The 17,302-nt window shown below is 40.4% G+C and overlaps 5 protein-coding genes across 9 annotated transcripts in view; 3 read left to right on the top strand and 2 right to left on the bottom strand.

The window, feature by feature from the left end:
* Window positions 1–200: 200 nt before the first annotated feature.
* Window positions 201–4,261, bottom strand: LOC26528630 (inositol polyphosphate 5-phosphatase E). 2 transcript variants are annotated; one of them, XM_015162063.3, is made up of 6 exons: window positions 4,145–4,261; window positions 3,479–3,538; window positions 1,836–3,413; window positions 1,118–1,778; window positions 805–1,058; window positions 201–744 (listed from the first exon to the last, which is right to left on the bottom strand). In XM_015162063.3, exons 3-6 carry the CDS (start codon window positions 3,104–3,106, stop codon window positions 636–638), a joined length of 2,295 nt encoding a protein of 764 aa, XP_015017549.1. In that variant the 5' UTR covers window positions 3,107–3,413; window positions 3,479–3,538; window positions 4,145–4,261; the 3' UTR covers window positions 201–635. The 2 variants fall into 2 exon arrangements, with proteins under 2 accessions (XP_015017549.1, XP_043865523.1); XM_044009588.1 differs by lacking the exon at window positions 4,145–4,261 and adding an exon at window positions 3,965–3,987.
* Window positions 4,262–4,636: 375 nt separating this feature from the next.
* LOC6581810 (spermine synthase) lies at window positions 4,637–9,823 on the top strand. Of its 2 annotated transcripts, none has more exons than XM_002007496.4 (4): window positions 4,637–5,012; window positions 6,512–6,623; window positions 8,100–8,222; window positions 8,433–9,823. In XM_002007496.4, the coding sequence occupies exons 1-4, from the start codon at window positions 4,728–4,730 to the stop codon at window positions 9,014–9,016; spliced, it is 1,104 nt and encodes a 367-aa protein (XP_002007532.2). In that variant the 5' UTR covers window positions 4,637–4,727; the 3' UTR covers window positions 9,017–9,823. The 2 variants fall into 2 exon arrangements, with proteins under 2 accessions (XP_002007532.2, XP_015017548.1); XM_015162062.3 differs by lacking the exon at window positions 6,512–6,623 and adding an exon at window positions 7,568–7,676 and having other exon boundaries at window positions 4,644–5,012.
* Window positions 9,824–9,967: 144 nt separating this feature from the next.
* Window positions 9,968–11,789, top strand: LOC6581809 (delta-aminolevulinic acid dehydratase). The gene has a single exon (XM_002007495.4). It carries the CDS (start codon window positions 10,036–10,038, stop codon window positions 11,017–11,019), a length of 984 nt encoding a protein of 327 aa, XP_002007531.1. The 5' UTR covers window positions 9,968–10,035; the 3' UTR covers window positions 11,020–11,789.
* Window positions 11,525–13,877, bottom strand: LOC6581808. Its single transcript, XM_002007494.4, has 2 exons — window positions 13,706–13,877; window positions 11,525–13,629 (listed from the first exon to the last, which is right to left on the bottom strand). Exons 1-2 carry the CDS (start codon window positions 13,724–13,726, stop codon window positions 12,103–12,105), a joined length of 1,548 nt encoding a protein of 515 aa, XP_002007530.1. The 5' UTR covers window positions 13,727–13,877; the 3' UTR covers window positions 11,525–12,102.
* A 216-nt stretch (window positions 13,878–14,093) lies between these two features.
* The window catches only part of LOC6581807 (palmitoyltransferase app), a 52,855-nt gene continuing 49,646 nt past the window's right edge, over window positions 14,094–17,302 (top strand). The window contains exons 1-2 of one of the 3 annotated variants that reach the window (XM_044009591.1): window positions 14,094–14,342; window positions 15,556–15,866. The gene's annotated coding sequence lies outside the window, so the exon portion shown is untranslated. The remainder of the gene's footprint in view (window positions 14,343–15,555; window positions 15,867–17,302) is intronic. The other 2 variants (XM_044009593.1, XM_044009592.1) reach the window with 2 other exon arrangements.

Below are 17,302 nucleotides of genomic sequence, written 5' to 3'. Positions count from 1 at the left end.
TAATGCACATATTAAAGATAAACTAAATATATAGATACAAAATAAATATATATATATATTATAATAAATAATAAATTCAACGTTTTACCAGAGCAAACTTAAAACAACAAAAATTCAACAAGCTTCAAATAATAAATATATACTTAATTATAAATATAACAATTAACAACTGTTGTTCGCACAATACTATTAAATATTTATATGTATATGTATGTATATTTACTGCTATTTAATATTATTCACATTCAACTTTTCACTTCATTTATATATTTGCACTAAGTTATTAGCTAATAGATTCAACTAGCCTATACACTAATGCTTGGGCTATAATTAGATTCCATTATGACTGCGCCCCTATTTCGCAAGGAACGTTTTACATTAAGGCCTCAAGGCAACGGCAGCGCCTATCTACTAAATATATATTCGAACATGTTATCAAGTAGAGTATTCGGTATTCGACTACAGAATTTAACGACTAACTAACGACTATGCTATAAAGGCCACACACAACCGTGGTAAAGCATTGGGACAGCTTATAAGCTGATTTGGTATAGTTAACATGACTAGCATTTTTCACTGAATAGATTTGGATATTATATATGTATGTATATATATATATTAGTACTTTGTTGCTTTTACTGAATGGCACAGACAGCAGAGGCGCCCGTATATTGATTATTCAGACGACGACGCATGCCCTCCAAGTAAATGTCGCGACTAAACAGGCCAGCAGCAAGGGGTATACTGAAAGAAAGAAAAGATATTTGAGTTGTTGTTGCTTCCAACTATTTGGCAGCCACTCACGCATCGGTGCCAGCACGGATGAGTGTGCGAAACAAAGCCCACACTGGCTTGTGATCAGATGTAGTTATAGACGGCACAGAATCGTACAGCAAGCATTGGACATACGGCTGCGTGGGCGTAGATACACCCGGCACAGTGCTCTGTCGGCGTATGACTAATCCCTGCACCTGACGGTATTTGTAGAGAATGCGATCCGTATAAGCAGGCGCACGCTGCTTAGAAGACGTATCAAAATTCTGACTTCCAGGATCATACTGAAAATGAGCACACACAATTATACACTGAATGTTGACATCGCGCTTCCAAAGCTCACCTTATATGTGGGCGGAAATGTAATATTTGCCTCCATGAAGCCACGGAAGGCAGCGCCATCGGCCAGCACCGACGAGAGCTGATCCGTGTGCATGTAACCATGTGGCAAATGCGAGGGTAACGGAAATTTCGTATTCTGTATCCACTCGAGTAGCTTCTCACGTGGCTCGCCCAGCCGAAAGTTTAGGTCGCCACACCAGAACACATTGTCGAAGTTCTGCGTAACATCCTTGTTCTTGTGACGCATGTTTGGCAGATTTTTGGGCAGATCCAATGCATTTATAATGCGCTTGACATCGGACACACGCTCCTTCACCTTCTGCTGATGTGCGGTTAAATGGGAAGTAACGAATAGCATGGATGTGCCGAACAGGCAAAACGAGATGGCCACAGCGCCCTTGGTCCGAAATGCCGAGCCCGTGCGCACCGACATCGAAGCATCCTCGGGCGCCGAACAGTACCAAATGAGATCACGCCGCATGTAGACAGCCAGATGAAGGGTGCCGAGTGTGGTCGAATGGAAAAGCACGTGCGACGGACCCAGTGTCTCCTGCAGCGTGACTTCCCATTCAAAACGATCCGGCGTGGACTCCTGAGTGCCCATAACAACCAGGTCGGGCACATGTTCCACATTCGAAGGTAACACAAAATCGTTCATTTGTCTAAAAAAATAAATAATTATAAATATGGAAATATTGTTTATTCGAATTCCCACTCACTTGGGTGGACTGTGGCCATTCATGTTCCAGGTGCCAACGAATATGGTCACCTCTTTTTGGGGGAGCACGCGACTCAGTTCGCTTGGTCCCAACAGCGAGGATGAGCCCAGTCGTCCGTCCAGATAGCTACGCTCCCGTGCCTTGTCCGCCGGTATGAGATTCAATGCCTGCGCAGCCATCAATGCCTGGCGAGCCAAATTGGAGCCAGATCCTTGGCGCCGCAGCGTCATGTTCTCGTGCGACATGAAACGCATACCAGGCATCTCCTGGATGCCCACATCGAGCGTATCCGGCTGTGTGGCAATGTTCGGCGAGGACATGTGCTGCGGCGTTGTGGCACGCTTCAAAGTTTCTGCACTCTCCTCTGGATGCAGCGGCGGCAGCTCCTGGCCAGGTGGAAACAACTTGAGGCGCAGTCGTGAACGACAAGCAGACACAGCGATGGGTCGAATGGGCGCCCGATTCACGGTGTCACTCTTATTGGACGAACTGGATGGAGAATAGTGCAAATGCTGGTGCGTAGAGCCGGTAGCGCTTGCACCGCTTTGCTCAAAGAAGGTTTTACTGGCCACTGGAGATTCGGGTGCACTGGCGCACTCGCTCGACGGTCGCGGGCGCTGATACGAAGCAGCTCCTTCGCTTGAATGCGAATTCATCGAACCCGAATTATCCATCATGCTCCAGCTGAGCGACAGATTGTCGCGCCGCAGCACGTTGCTTGCCGTTGCATTAACCACGGCATCGGGTATCGAATTATAGCGCACAGAGACCGGTGGCGTCATGGGCTTCTTCTCAGCCTTGCAGCACAGGCTGAACTGATGGCTGAACCGATTGTGATTGGGCGAACGCTTCTTAGGCGACTTGCGACGCATTACGACGTCAGCGCCGCCATCGCTTTGGGAGCCCGTATCGCTATACCGATGTGTGTGAGATTTGCTCTTTGACGTTGGATTGCCGCGTCTATGGAAGCTTATTAGTCCACTGTGCGATTTATCCAGCATCTGCGTGGCATTGCAATTGGCAGCGTTGGCTGGCAACGTTTGGCTCTTGTGATTGTTGCTCGACTCCGCCGAGCATTTGGCAAAGCTGACATCATATTGTCCACAAGCAGACGTTGGTCGTCGCTGAGATTTTGGGGAATCAGGTGTCACAGGATGTGGCTCCACCTTGCTGGGCCGCTTGCTCAACAGCCCAAACAAGGTGCTAGTCTTTTGTGCGCTGCGTGGACTGCCGGTAATGCGCTCCTCACTGCCAGTTCCACTCTGCTGCATGATGTACAATTGTGTGGATGCAGCGAGGTAAATAAGTTTATATTCGAGTTGTGTTTGTTGGGGATCCTAGGTGTTAGCTGCTCATGCAAGTCTCTGCAGGTGTAATACTGTGCTTCATCACCTATTATCACATGTTTTCAATTGTGCTTCGATAGTGTTTACATTTAGCGTTTTCAAATTAGCCTCTTGTGCGTATAAAATGTGTCGAAAATCGGACTACAATTTGTATAGGCTGCACTCCATATGTGATGTTTCCCTGCTGCTATGCTCAGCCCATGGTGAGCAACGAATTGTGCTGTGCCTTTGCCTACAAATATGTTGAGAATTTTATAATTACTTTTCTTTTTATAGCTACCCATGCACGCAACTCACCTGTGATTTAGACTTCTGCGACTTCTCCTGGTCATAAAAAACCACAATTTGCAGAAACAGCTGTGTGGGCGAAAATGAAAAGCAAAAAATCAATATGTGTATATAAAGTGTAAGCACATGTAATAAAAAAGCTGTCGCGGAGCGAAACACTTAAATCCACCCTGCCCGCTTGCTTTGGCGTTGCCCAGAGCAATGCTGGCGGCGCCAACAGTCGCGGGCAAGGGCTGCTGAAAGAGGCCGCGCAAATAGCATACAAAAGGGGGTGGTGAAACAAAAAGAACTATATAACGACGACGTAACGAAATTGGCATCTGCAAAGCATGCTGCGATGTTGCGGCTGTGACGTCCGCCCACGCACGATGAAAGCGCAAATAAAAAAATAAATAATAAAAAAAAAGACTGCTAGCGACATCACTTGACTTGTGCGCCGGTGCGCTCTTATGCTGGGATTTATAATTAGCAGCCTATTGTTGCCGCCAAACGAACCCGCAGTGTCTTTGCCTTGAACGCCTATGAGGCGAGGTGTCTGGCGAAGTCTCGGCCAACAGCAATAGAAAACAACAACAATAACAGCAGCACCACAAGCACACACTTTTTGTCACAACTTGTTTCAAGTTCAGGTTCAGGCACTCTACAGCATTGACACTTTATTTCACGACCTTGTACCTTTTAGCACATTGTATGCCTGTTCGGTGCCCGCAATCACTAAAGCAAAATAAATGTTGTTTATTTGCTTAAGTTACTCGATACTCTGACAGTCGGTTACTCGATTCCTCGATTGCAATGGCTTTAGATTCATAATTTTGTATCGACTATCGTGGGATCATACTTAACATTGCCTTAACATAGATATGTTAATTACTTTTATACTGTTCAAAGTCTGTTTCAAATATTAAATTCAGAATGCGAAAGACTTTAAATAAAAATTTGTTCGCCTTGATATGTCAATGTAGCTCACATATTTTATATGAGATTTAATTGGTACAGGTAGATTGTGACCCAGTTTCATTTATAATTTCAAACTAAAAAAGAAACAAAAAGGTAAACAAATCGAACAGCTGATTACGAGTTGAACACATTTATTTCTCAGAAAGCATACGGCCACACTTTTTACTCACACAAGAATATATCGATATGGCGTAATATTCGATCTAATCACGTATCGCTAGAATAAAAGCGCATCCAGCACCAGGAAAACCTGCATTCGTATTTTGCACATTCGGCGGGCTGAACCTCAGACAATTTCGCCATGGCTGCCCAGACAATACTTTTTGATTTTACCCTGGATGCTGGAAAAACAGCGACTTCAATACAACGCCAAGAAGTGGCCCGTATTGTTCGCAACGAGCTAGAACATGTGTTCACCCAATTGGAACTTGCCTATTCTATGGAATCCATGGATAATGGATACTTTTCGGTGCTGCACGAGAATAAGGAGACAATTATAACGTGCCGCATCTTCCAACAGGGTTTGTTAACCATCAATGTGGAGTATTACTTGGCTGCCGGAAAGGAACCAGTCTTATCCTTAGATGTATGTATGTATAAAATACGCACCATAGTTATTTTATGAAACAAAAATTTGCACCTACACATATATTTATATATGTATTTTTTTTTTGGCACATACACGTGTGAAAGTAAATCACGGACACAGGCGTACAGTGAGACTACGACTAGCTGTGAAATGTTTGTGTGTGTGTGTGTGTATGTGAGAGGAACCGAAAAGGGCCCAAAGCGGCAACGGGAAGTGAAATTGATTTTTCGTAACTGTATGTGTGGATGTGTGTGTGCGCGAGGCCCCTTGGCGGAGGTGTGTCTCATGCACTTGACCGTTTTTATACCCAGAAACCCTGAAAATGGGTTTTCAGGGTATATTATTTTTATTAACATTCGAGATAAACTACAAAAGATCGTGACTTGATATTTGCAATTTATATTCTGCGTATATACATTATGGCTCGATATTATCAATAACAATAGATATCTCGACGTAGTTTTTTAGAGCTAGACATTTCATATTTGCTGTGTATAGTATCTGCTAGTCGAACATTCTGAATTAGAGCACTCTTACTTGTTTTCCGTTAACATTGTTTTTGCACCCTTCAAAAGTGGGAGTGGAAGGCGATGGGCGCATCGTATTTCACGGCATTCGAGCTTCACATGGCCAAGACCTTAAAATTTAACTATGTATGGGTATAGACTTGACTTGTAACTCTTATATCATAGCTTGTCTTGGTATACGGTAATAATAGAATGTTTATTTATTTATCTAGTACATTTAAACTGTAAGTCTTCACATAATCTTGAACGTAAAAGAGCGAGAGAGCTTTTTGTTATCTTGATTAGGGTATGCGAACATCGGTCCGGCAGCTAGCATGATTTCTATCTCGCTAGCTTTCTCTCTCTCTCTCTCTCACTCGCTCTCTTCGAAGCACGTGTTTGCAGGTTTGAGTAAATATGTGGGAATTCTTGAAATGATTTGTATGCGCTCTGCACTGACCAGCTGCGCTTCTCAGTAAAGTTTGCTTTTGTTTATGTTTATAGTAAGCTAAATAAGACCGGAACAGAACGAATACATGTGTACATACAGACGTATAATATCAAAACACTAGTCTAGCCTGCAATTCACGCTTACCGTATTACATATACTTTCGACTAAAGAAATGTATATATGTAGTATAAAGCTTATAATACTGCACTTGACTAAGGAATACTTACCATTTTCGTATGAATCTACAATCTGAACTATAAATAGTTGTTTGCGGTGCTGGCTATAAACTTATTTAGATACATATATGTATATATATTCCACACTAACAAGGGCCGATTCAAAAGTTTGTGGCTGCGGGAAATTTCCTCTTCCTAGCTGAATGGAATTGTGTATTTTATTGTTTCCTTTTGATTTGCTTAATTAATTAACTTCATCACAGCATTTACATTTGCAATTTATATGCCTTGATATATCCCCAGTAGGTAAATAATATTTAGGTCATGTTCTTTAAGCTTAAATAAGAAACATTACAATTGCAGACCATGCGAACAATGGAGCTTATTCTACGTCAGAAATTAGATTCCGATCGATCCAAGTATTTACCGCCTATAAAACGTGGTGGATATATTGACATATACATGACTAGCTCAGGTTGGTCGAATATCTATACTATATTTAAAAAAAAAAAACATATAAGTTTAGTTTTTTTGCTAGTTATATATGCAAAAGTATATCAAAGAATTTCGCAATCCTTGTATTTACTCTTCCTCTACCGAATTCTCTCTTCAAAATCAATTGCCAAAAACTTGCAACCCAAGCAGAGCAAAAAACAACTATAATCAATCCAAATTTCTATTCACTTTATATATCGATTCGACAAATATATAAATCCATATTCATCAACTATTTGGTTGCACGGCCCCTAGCCATTGTAGTGTGGCTCTATAAATTCGCAAACGGCTTGTCAGTCACTCACACTACAACCAAAAGTGTTTCTTGTTTTCGTTTTCGTTCATTGTAGCCCACAACATCCATGTAATATACAAAATACTATATAAATTGGTTTGCTGCCTAGCTTATCTATAGCAATTGCCTTCTAATTTCGGCAGTTCTTGCATGCTTGTTCCGTCGTGCTAGAAATCGAATTGAAACCGAAAAAAAAAAGAAAAAGTAACTAAAATAAAATCAAAACGAACAACGTATTATTTGTATTATTTTAAGAATTCTTAATTATTTTGATTTTTTTCTATAAACTCTTTTTTATTTTCATATCCATGAATACACAAAAATGAAACCTATGCGATGTCTTTGGTCTTCTCTTCATCATCATCATCACATCAATATATGAACACCATCATCGCCTATGATCATCATCTATGACAATCTTTTACAACCATGATCGAAATTTCTTCAATTATAATCAAACAAAATGTGTAAACCAAATTAAATTGTACGTACGCCCAATGCACCTGTGTCACCTGCCCTGCTCGCTCGCTCGTTCGCTCGCTCTCATGGTACCAACTGAAACAACTACAACAACAACAACAACAACTCCATCTACCACTATGTACATTAACCACTCAACAACTGAGCAGAAGGGCAAACGCTTGGAAAATGCCCTAGCAAAAAGTTTGCAAGCCCTTTCGGGTCAAAAGATACCAACATTGAAGCGCGGCGATGTCGCTAGGTATTATCCATCCTCAGGTAACGTATACCGTATACTCTATTATCATAATACAAAATAATCAAAATAAGAAAACAAAAACTATAAAAGCTAAATCATAAGTCATAAGTAGTTGAAAGCAACTTTCGCACTGCGTACAAATACATGATAAAAGCACAAGGCATGTTGCATACTTACATTTGAGATTCGAATAATTTACTTTTGAGCAATTATTATTATTTTTTGGCCTTTAATTATCTGTTCAGTATTCTATCTGTATTATTTGTTTGTAATTTAGTTTGTTTAATTATTTATCTGTTTTTATTTCAGTTAATTTTGATGCATGTATGTTATTCTGTATATATAGGATCTCTAGGGTATCTGTTTGCAGTTGTTGTGAATAGCTTGCAGCCAGAGTCTATATTATATTTAATCCTTGTGAACTTTTGAATATTGATTCGCAGATGAGCGCATTATTGAATACGACATCGATACCCTTGTCTATGAGGCTCGTTCGCCGTTCCAGAAGATTCAAATCCTGCACTCCAAGACGCTGGGCAACATGCTAATTTTAGACGAGCTGCAGAGTAAGTTACACATAGGCACTCGGTGTCGCGGTGGTACGTTGGCAAAGTGGCATGGTGGCACGTTAATTAACAACCCCTGCATGGGCCGAGGACCATGCCACACAGATCAAATTGAGGTCAAGGCCTACTTGGTACACATCACGTGTCGCTGTTGCAATCGAGCTGAAATTAAATCAACTGCTAATGGTTGCTAATGTTTTGCCATTGCAGATATTGCGGAATCTGATTTGATCTATACGGAAACCCTAATGGGCCGCGGCATTGAGAACTACGAGGGCAAGGAGATATGTATACTGGGCGGCGGAGATGGCGCTCTACTCTACGAGCTGCTCAAGGAAAAGCCCAAGCATGTGGTCATGCTGGAAATTGATGAGCTTGTTATGCAGGCCTGCAACAAGTATCTGAGCAGCATTTGTGGCGATGTGTTGGAGAAGCGCAAAACCGATCAATATGAGATCATAGTGGGCGATTGCGTGGACTATATGAAGAAGTTCATTGCGGAGGGGCGCAAGTTTGACTATGTCTTTGGCGATCTAACTGATATACCCATTTCGGATGCACCTATTGGCGAATGCTGGGATTTTATACGTACCATCTTTGAGCATTCATTCCAGCTGCTCAAGCCGGATGGCAAATATCTGACTCATGGCAATGGCACAAGCTGCTTGGAATCGTTGCAGTTGTTCGAGGAACAGCTACGATTGCTTAAGCCGAAGGTTAAGTTTACTACAACCAAAGCTTTTGTGCCGTCATTCATGGAAGAATGGCTCTTCTATCAAGTAACTTTCGCTTGACCAGCTCAAATTGAAGCAGTTATGCGACGACGACAAGCACCACAATTACAGCTTACAACTAGCACGAACTTAACAACAGCAGCAACAACAACACCCACATCGTGTATCCAGAATGCTACATCCAACACGCAAATCGTTCTCACACCCACATTACAAATCTATCCAGTTGAGCTCAGCACCAAGGAGCCGCTGTTACTGCACAGCTACACCGTGATATTGCATGCTGCCAAGACGCAGCAGCTGCCACAGAGTCTACACAACAATATTTTGCCCCTCAAGAAGCGACGTAAGAAGCGTGTGCATTACCATCATGCCCTGGTTTCCTAGTGGAGGCTATTCATCAAATGTAACCAAAAAGACAAAGAAACTACTTAGCATCACTAATAGCACCCAAAACAATAAAACAACAAAATAGACTTCCAAGGGCTGTAACTAGCATCTGATAACCAAACCAAAAACAAATATTTAAAGTCCAATTGATATAATTTAAGTTAGGATTTAGTTGTGTTTTACGTTCATTGATTTTAAAACTAAAACTAAGTCAGGCTCAAAGGCAAGAAGAAAAGAAGCCGAAAAGTGTTATGTATTTATTTGTGCTTATTTAATTATTTAACATTATAATTAATGTCTAGTATTTTCATAAACATACATAATATTCTATATATAATTAGAATTCATGTAATTTTTCAATTAGACGCAATTTAAAGCGTGTTTATGAGAAATGGAGTGTTAGGAGTGTAGCTGATGGCTGATGTCACTTGATATATTTGAATAAAAACAGCAATAAAATGTCGTACGCAAAATAAACAATTTTTGTCTTTTTTTTTATGAATATTTACTCTCAATCTCTATAGAAAACAAAAGTACATTTTCAATTTGGCGCGCACTGATACGCAAACAATTCCGATTACAGTATCGATAAGAACTAACTGCAACAATCGATTGGTCCACTTTTCAGTGAAAAGCACAATTTCATTCATAAGACGTGCACCGCTGCTGCGGAACGAATTAAAGTAAAAATGGATCGCAAACTGCATAGTGCTATACATCATCCAACTCTACGACTGCTGCAGGAGTCTGGCTGTGAAATACTGCCACATAACTTGATGTATCCTGTCTTCATAATCAGCAACGACGATGAAGTGCAACCCATTGCAAGCATGCCAGGCATTTCGCGATACGGGCTAAACCGATTACGCGAGCACTTGGAGCCGCTAGTCAAAAAAGGTTTGACCTCTGTGTTGCTCTTTGGCGTGGTGGGAACTGAGCACAAGGACGATCAAGCGACAAACGCTGACTCGAGTGTGAATCCCGTGGTGTTGGCATTACCCAAGCTACGAGAATGGTTTCCCACTCTGCTGCTTGCATGTGACGTGTGCATCTGTCCGTATTCGTCACATGGCCATTGCGGTCTGCTGGGCGACAATGGCTTGGAGAACGAGCCGAGTATAAAGCGCATAGCGGAAATATCCGTGGCATATGGTAAGGCTGGTGCACATGTCGTCGCCCCATCTGACATGATGGACAACCGGGTGCGGGCCATTAAGCAGGCTTTAGTGGACGCTGGACTCACCAGCGTTTCACTGCTGGCCTACTCGGCCAAGTTTGCCTCAAACTTCTACGGTCCCTTCAGGGAAGCAGCAAAGTCGGCGCCCGCCTTCGGAGATCGTCGTTGCTATCAGCTGCCCAGCGGGTCTCGGAACCTGGCCATGCGGGCGGTACAGCGCGATGTTAGTGAAGGCGCCGACATGCTGATGGTTAAGCCTGGCATGCCGTACTTGGACATATTACGTCAGACCAAAGACACCTATCCATACCATACCCTGTACGTCTATCAGGTATCTGGGGAGTATGCCATGCTCTGCCACGCAGCGAAGGCGGGCGCCTTCCCGCTCCGTGATGCTGTGCTGGAGGCAATGAAGGGCTTCAGGCGTGCAGGCGCCGATTGTATTATAACCTATTTCACTCCCTACATGCTGGACATAATCAGCAACTCCGCTTAAGTTGAGATGAGGCTGCCCCAGAATAAATCTCCCTCTATATCAAGTGTACTTAAATGGGATCAGGAAATTATCTAGTTCTTAAGACGAAAGCGTGCAAATATTAGTAATAATCACAATTTTAAGACTCAATTTCTGTTTAAACTTCAGTTTTAGCTAATCATGATGACAAATTCAGTACCTTATTCATTGCTATACATATGTACATAGACAATAAGCGATATTGTATACTATTCGTTTGCCATTCAACATTCAATATGCTTATCAGTCAGGCATATTTGGAAGGCAAATGCAAACCAACCCCATTACGCGGCGTCGAGTGTTCCAACTTTGGCATTTCAATTCACCTTAGCGCACAATCAGCCTGACACGTTCCCTAACTAAATGATGAAATATATTCTTACTACAGTGAGTGCTCACAAGTTCGACATTGCGATTCACAAACTACGCATTAAGCTTTACTTTTGATAAACGTTTTTATTCATATTTGTTTTTAAACACTTTGAAGTTTATAAATAATAATTTTATATTTATTTAGCATGTGAATTAAATTGATATTCAAAAATGTGTAATACTATTTATGTTTTGGAAATTGTGACAAATTGTCAATGTATACGGAACAGCTTTATATTTAGCGAGTGACCACTGTGCTGGTCGTCAACCGGTTAATGTGAATGAAATTTGATTTGTCTTTTGGATTGAAAGCATGTGAATTGCGTACTTAAATAGTTTCGCTTTCACTCTAATGAAATATACAAATATGTTTTTGTTTTTGTTTTTTTGGTTTGCAATATGGTGACAACGAAATTGTAATATATAGTGCGATTCTTAAGTCTTGGAATGTGATGTACAAATCACAAAATAAAGTGCATTTAGCAGTACTCAGGCTAAGTTTAAGTACATGAAACATTTCAGTTTTAGTTTTTTCGGGGGGTAAATATCGAAATCTTAAATGCATAGACTTGGACCACAAAAGCCGTGAATATGTGAGAGTAATGCCAGTTAAGGAATCTACAGATACTATATTATATATATATGCTTTATGTATATCTATGAAATACTGTGATGCTTTTTGAAACTCTGCGCTCAGTTGCTTTCGGTGCTATGGATTTTGCTGTGCTCGAGTATGTCCGTGTTTTGCATGGGTTCCAGATCCGTTTCGGATATAATCTCTGCCAGCCACTGCTCAATTTGTACCGGATGAAATGATTCCTCGTCGCCGCTGTTGGCCTCCAAAATAATCTTCAAATTCTCAAAGTTCTTCAATACCAAACGCTTGCCCGGCTGCAGCTGCGATGATAATGTTGTCTTGCTGGCCTCACTGCCCTGCGTGCTGGAGACATGGACCGGCCCGTCTCCTCGGCTCTGATCCTCGCAACTGGAGTCGGCTGCAACAGTAGTTGGCTGCACTGCATCGCTGCTTGTGACTGTTGCTGCTGCAGCTGCGGCTGCTGCTGCCTCTTGCTGTGCGGCTTCATATGTGCGCGTTGGCTTCTGCTTTAGACTCTTTTTGATTTCGTTTAGGAGGCGATTATAAAAGTCACAGGTAACTTCGTTTGTATCCGTTGAGGTGGGCTGTGTGGGCGTGCTCTCCACACTCTCAGAATGCGGCTCTTTCTTAGCTTTGAGAGGTTCCTCTTTGACCTCTGTTCTCTTAGCGCCTTTGTGCTTCTTGGATTGGGAGCGAGAGCTCGCATTGCTGGAGTAGTTGGAGCTGGTAGGTGTGCAACTGGATAGTTCGGTGGCGGTGCTGCTCGAGTCCGCTGAGAGCGTTTGATGTAAGTTTGCGTGCGCTGCAGCAGCAGCAGCTGCAGCGCCATCGGTTAGGGGTAAATCAGCGCTGACAGCATCTTCACTGGCACAGTTGATGGTGAGACTGGAGATGTTGCGCAGGTTGATGGTGCCGTTGCAATTGTTGATGGTTATCTTTGGTTTGAAGCGGGGCTTGCGCGTCTTTGGCTTTTGCTTGCCAGACGGTGGATCGGGGCAGCTGCGTCCGAGGCTCGACACTGCGTCGGCTATGGACGATTCCAGTTCGTCGTCCAGCTCTTCTAGATTGAGCGGTGGCACAAATGTTTCGCGCTTGATTTTAGCTCGACGTATCAGATCTTTGGCTTCCTGCAAGGTGATATTGATAATGGATCGCTTGGCGTTGTCCTCGAGCAACGCCTTGTTGCGCGAAAAGTCCACCACAATGGCCTCTGGTTGCACCTCATCATTCAGATTGAAGTAGTTGCTGCTGTCCACCCGATCCTCCAGGCATTTGTACATGGTCTCATGGTCATCGACCGGCTCAATGTAGTCCTCGTTGCGAAGACCAGCTGTTCTGTTGTCCTGCAACCGATGGAGCGCCAACTGCATATTGCTGTCCAGTTGAAACTGCCCAAAACTCCGAATAGCCGTTAGCAGCTTCTCCTCTTCTTCATTGTCGCCCGTGACGAATCGCACTTCGCATTTTTCATTTTCATTTTCATTGTCGTATTCTATGTAAACGGGCGCTGATTGTTCTCGTTGCGTATTTGCAATTACCTCCAGTTGGCGCAGCAGTAATTTTTCACGCATATGTAATGCAGCACGTATTTCACTGAATTTCTGCTGCACATTTGCTTTTACCTAAACAAAAAATATACGCATTACAAAATCTGCTAAATTTCTGTAACACACCCAAAACATTTGCTTGATACTTTACCTCTTCCAGAAGCTGATCCATGATGGCAATATGATATTCGGTCGATTATATGCTAAATGAAACACATTTTTATCAACTTTCTTTAAGGGTAAATGAAAAATATGCAAATTCTGTTTCTGTTTGATCGAATAAATGGAGCGAACAGCTACGGCGAATAACGAACATATGTTACTCGGCGAAAAATACCAACAATAATTTATCGATAAATAACAGACGGACTTCGCCCTAATCATTAGCAGAGTAAATATTGGCGCCAAGAACTAAAAACAGATGTATATAAAATGGAATAAGTAATATATCGATAAAACAGGGTTTGTCATCGTTTTTGACAGCCGCTTATGCGCTCGCATCTCTACTGTCAAATCGCCTTTTCCAGGAATTGCTTACTGTTAATAACAGTCAGTCTGCTACTTTTGGCCGTCGTGATTTCTAGGCGCGGATAAATTTTTGTTGATTGCTCAATTTGCGCTAGATTCGAAAACAAGATTTCAAGAATATATTTACGTGTTTTTGACAATACGTGCGACATCGACAATAAAAAGAACACTATAAAAAAATAAATATTAATAAGTTCCCCATTGACACAGAAGCTTACGCGGTGCAGCAGCCGACGCCGCTAGCGTCGCATCACATTATTGTAATTATAATTCTTCTGTTCTCATAATTAGTGTGTATTTTAAGATTTGTTAAAATTCTGCAATGCACATTTGTTTATATAAAAGCAACACTCGCCGAAGTGAATCATAGCCATCGAGCGCTGACTGCCGTGTTTTGTTGTTGCTGTTGCTTGCCTCGCACAACTAATCTAAAATAGTGTCAGTGTGTGTGTGCGTGCGTGCGTACCTCTGCTTCTGAGGGTTTGTGTGTGCGTGTGTTGTGTCTTGTTTGTGTTTGCCAACATGTTTTTGTTTTTCTTTTAACTTTGTTCGCATACACGTAGTCTCTGAAACACAACACATAAAAACAACTCACTTAAAAATTGATTGTTCACGTCAATTGTAACAATTGTACAAATGCAACAAAAATAAACAACAACCGCAGTAGCAGCAGCAGCAGCAGCAGCAACAACAGCGTAACAGCGCCAGCAACGTGGAGTGCAAAGGCATAAAAACCAAAGGCAAAAATCAAAAACAAAAAGAATGAGAGAGCGCGAGCGAGAGAGCGCGAACTGTGTCAATGCGGCAACAGCAGCAATGACGCCAAAAACTTGAGAAATATATATATTCCAGACAGGCTATTAAACAAATGAAGCTATTTCTTTATTTAAATAAAGTCACTTTAACTATTTTTAATTGGATTTGTGCGACATTTGACATCGCTACGTCGTTATGCCTACGTTCGGCGTAACGTCAACGTCAACTCTTTTTTTTTTGTGCTTCGCTGTGTCTGCGTTTTTATTGTTGTCTGTTGTCTTTTCATTTCTTTTGCGTTTGGCTTTGCCTTTGCATGAGTGTACGAGCGAGGCAGTGATATTAATTGTATTTGTTTTTGCTTCGTGACTAGATTTTTAGTTTAGTATTTAAATATGAATGCATACAAATCGTTAGAAAAAGAAGAGAAATTAATATAAAATAAATATGTATTCAATCTGAGCTTTCTTGTGGCTCCGGCTTTCCGGTTTCGGTTTCAGTTTCGGTTTCCATTTGCCCGCATTGCAGCGCTTGTTTATCTATGCCGTATTACATACAAAAAGAAAAAACCTGTTTAGCTCGACGTAAACTTTGTAGTTGTACGTTTTAAATAAAAATTACCTCATTTCACACTTTGTGGATTTTCATAAATTAATCTGCCTGCCTGCCTGCCTCTTTATCAAATTACAACTAATATTCTATATTTATGTATGATTCCAGCCAAACGTTTTTCGATTTAAAAGTGCAATTTTTTACAAACATCAACAAAAAGTGTCGCGCATCAAATTTAATTAACGTATTCATTTATAGCACGCACCCCTCACACACAAAACAGACACAAGTACAAATAAACCTGTTACATATTTAAATTCCCAATTGAGAATTTGCGTGTTTCCATTAAAAATACAAAATCCCCCGAAAATAAAAAATAAATAAGAAAAGTGTTTCGGGGTCAATGCTGTTTATTCATTGTGGCTGCTGTTAGCAAGAGACAGATACAGATAGAGAGTGAGAGGGAGAAAGAAGTACACGTAAGTTAAGAGTTTTCTTATTGTTATTTAATTGTTAATTCACACGTCTCAGCAGCCAAGAGCGTGAGACGTCGTAGATAGCCGCGAGCAGCTCAAACTTAGCGGATCATAAATTAAATACTCATTTAGTCTAAATAATAAGTAGAAACGAATTACGTGGCAGCAGGTGGAGCTGTCAATGCTTGCCTTGCATTTAGTTTTATACCTTGAAAGTAGAAAGTTTCCACAGTTGTTCATTTTGTATTTCATTACTTCGATTCTAAAGGTTGTATATTTTAAAACTATAAGGCAATTAAATTTGATTGAGCATTTTGAAAACTTTTTTGTTTAAAATCTCGGTTAAATGTTTTATAATTCAGTTTTCGTAATTAAAAAATATTTTTTAAATATCATATGAAATGTAATGGTAGTTTTCGATTAATTTAGTATACATACTTTGATTCTAAATATTTTTTATAGTATTAGTATTCTTTTAAAATTAAAAAACAATAAATTGATTATTTAATTGTTAATCAATATTGAATCAAATTTCAACTTATATCAAATTTCAATTGAGATTAATTTTCATTGATAAATTTGTCTTTTTTATATACCGATTGGCTGATAGAGCTTTATAACTTATAGTTATGCTCTACTTTGTTCATATAATATACAGTTCATTCAATCTTTGTTATTTAACGTTGCTACGAATTCTATGCTCAAGCTATTTTCCGTTAATTCGTTATAGCTATCGAAAGTGTTTAATCGGCCTATATATAATTAGAGCTCCTATATTACATTTCGCAGCTCTAGTTTTCAATTTAGGCCTACATAATGGTAAAGAACGTATAAATAAATATTTGAGGGCATACTTAACTGAAATGGAAATTGATTTTACTCTTGCCAGTGGATAAACTGTCAAAATAATTATATATTTACAAAGTTAAATATCCGAAAATTGAGCAAACACAAGCTTGGCAATTACAAATTTAATAAAGTCGCTTTTGACATTAATTAACACCTAATAAAGTGCTCAATAGCAATTGCGTTTTTTTGTAGTTGAAAAGTTTGCCCGGATTTGAGTGTCAATTAATTAATTTACTTTAATTGCAATGCAATTAATCACAGAGCCAGGCAATCGATATGACTAAATATATGATTATGTATTCTCTATTTATTTAATTGTAACTTTTGTCCATGCGAGATTATCCAAATATAATAATTGTTTAATTTTAATTAATACTAATTTGCGTTATGAGTGCAATGCGCAATTCAGAAATTTTCCATTGATGTGAATGCATATTTTTATATGTATGTATTAAGGTATATCAATTTATATGGGATAAATTTTAATTGATATTCAGTTTGCAGTGCTGTGATTCGTGTGAATGTGGAAATTGCTTTAAGCGCAGAAAAAAACAAATCGGAAAAACGCCTGCACAAATTCTAAACTGTAA

Source organism: Drosophila mojavensis, unplaced genomic scaffold (assembly GCF_018153725.1).
Source record: "Drosophila mojavensis isolate 15081-1352.22 unplaced genomic scaffold, ASM1815372v1 contig_74, whole genome shotgun sequence".
Lineage (NCBI taxonomy): Eukaryota > Metazoa > Arthropoda > Insecta > Diptera > Drosophilidae > Drosophila > Drosophila mojavensis.
The sequence above is the reverse complement of the archived record's forward strand: the minus strand, read 5'-3'. Positions and strand labels throughout refer to the sequence as shown.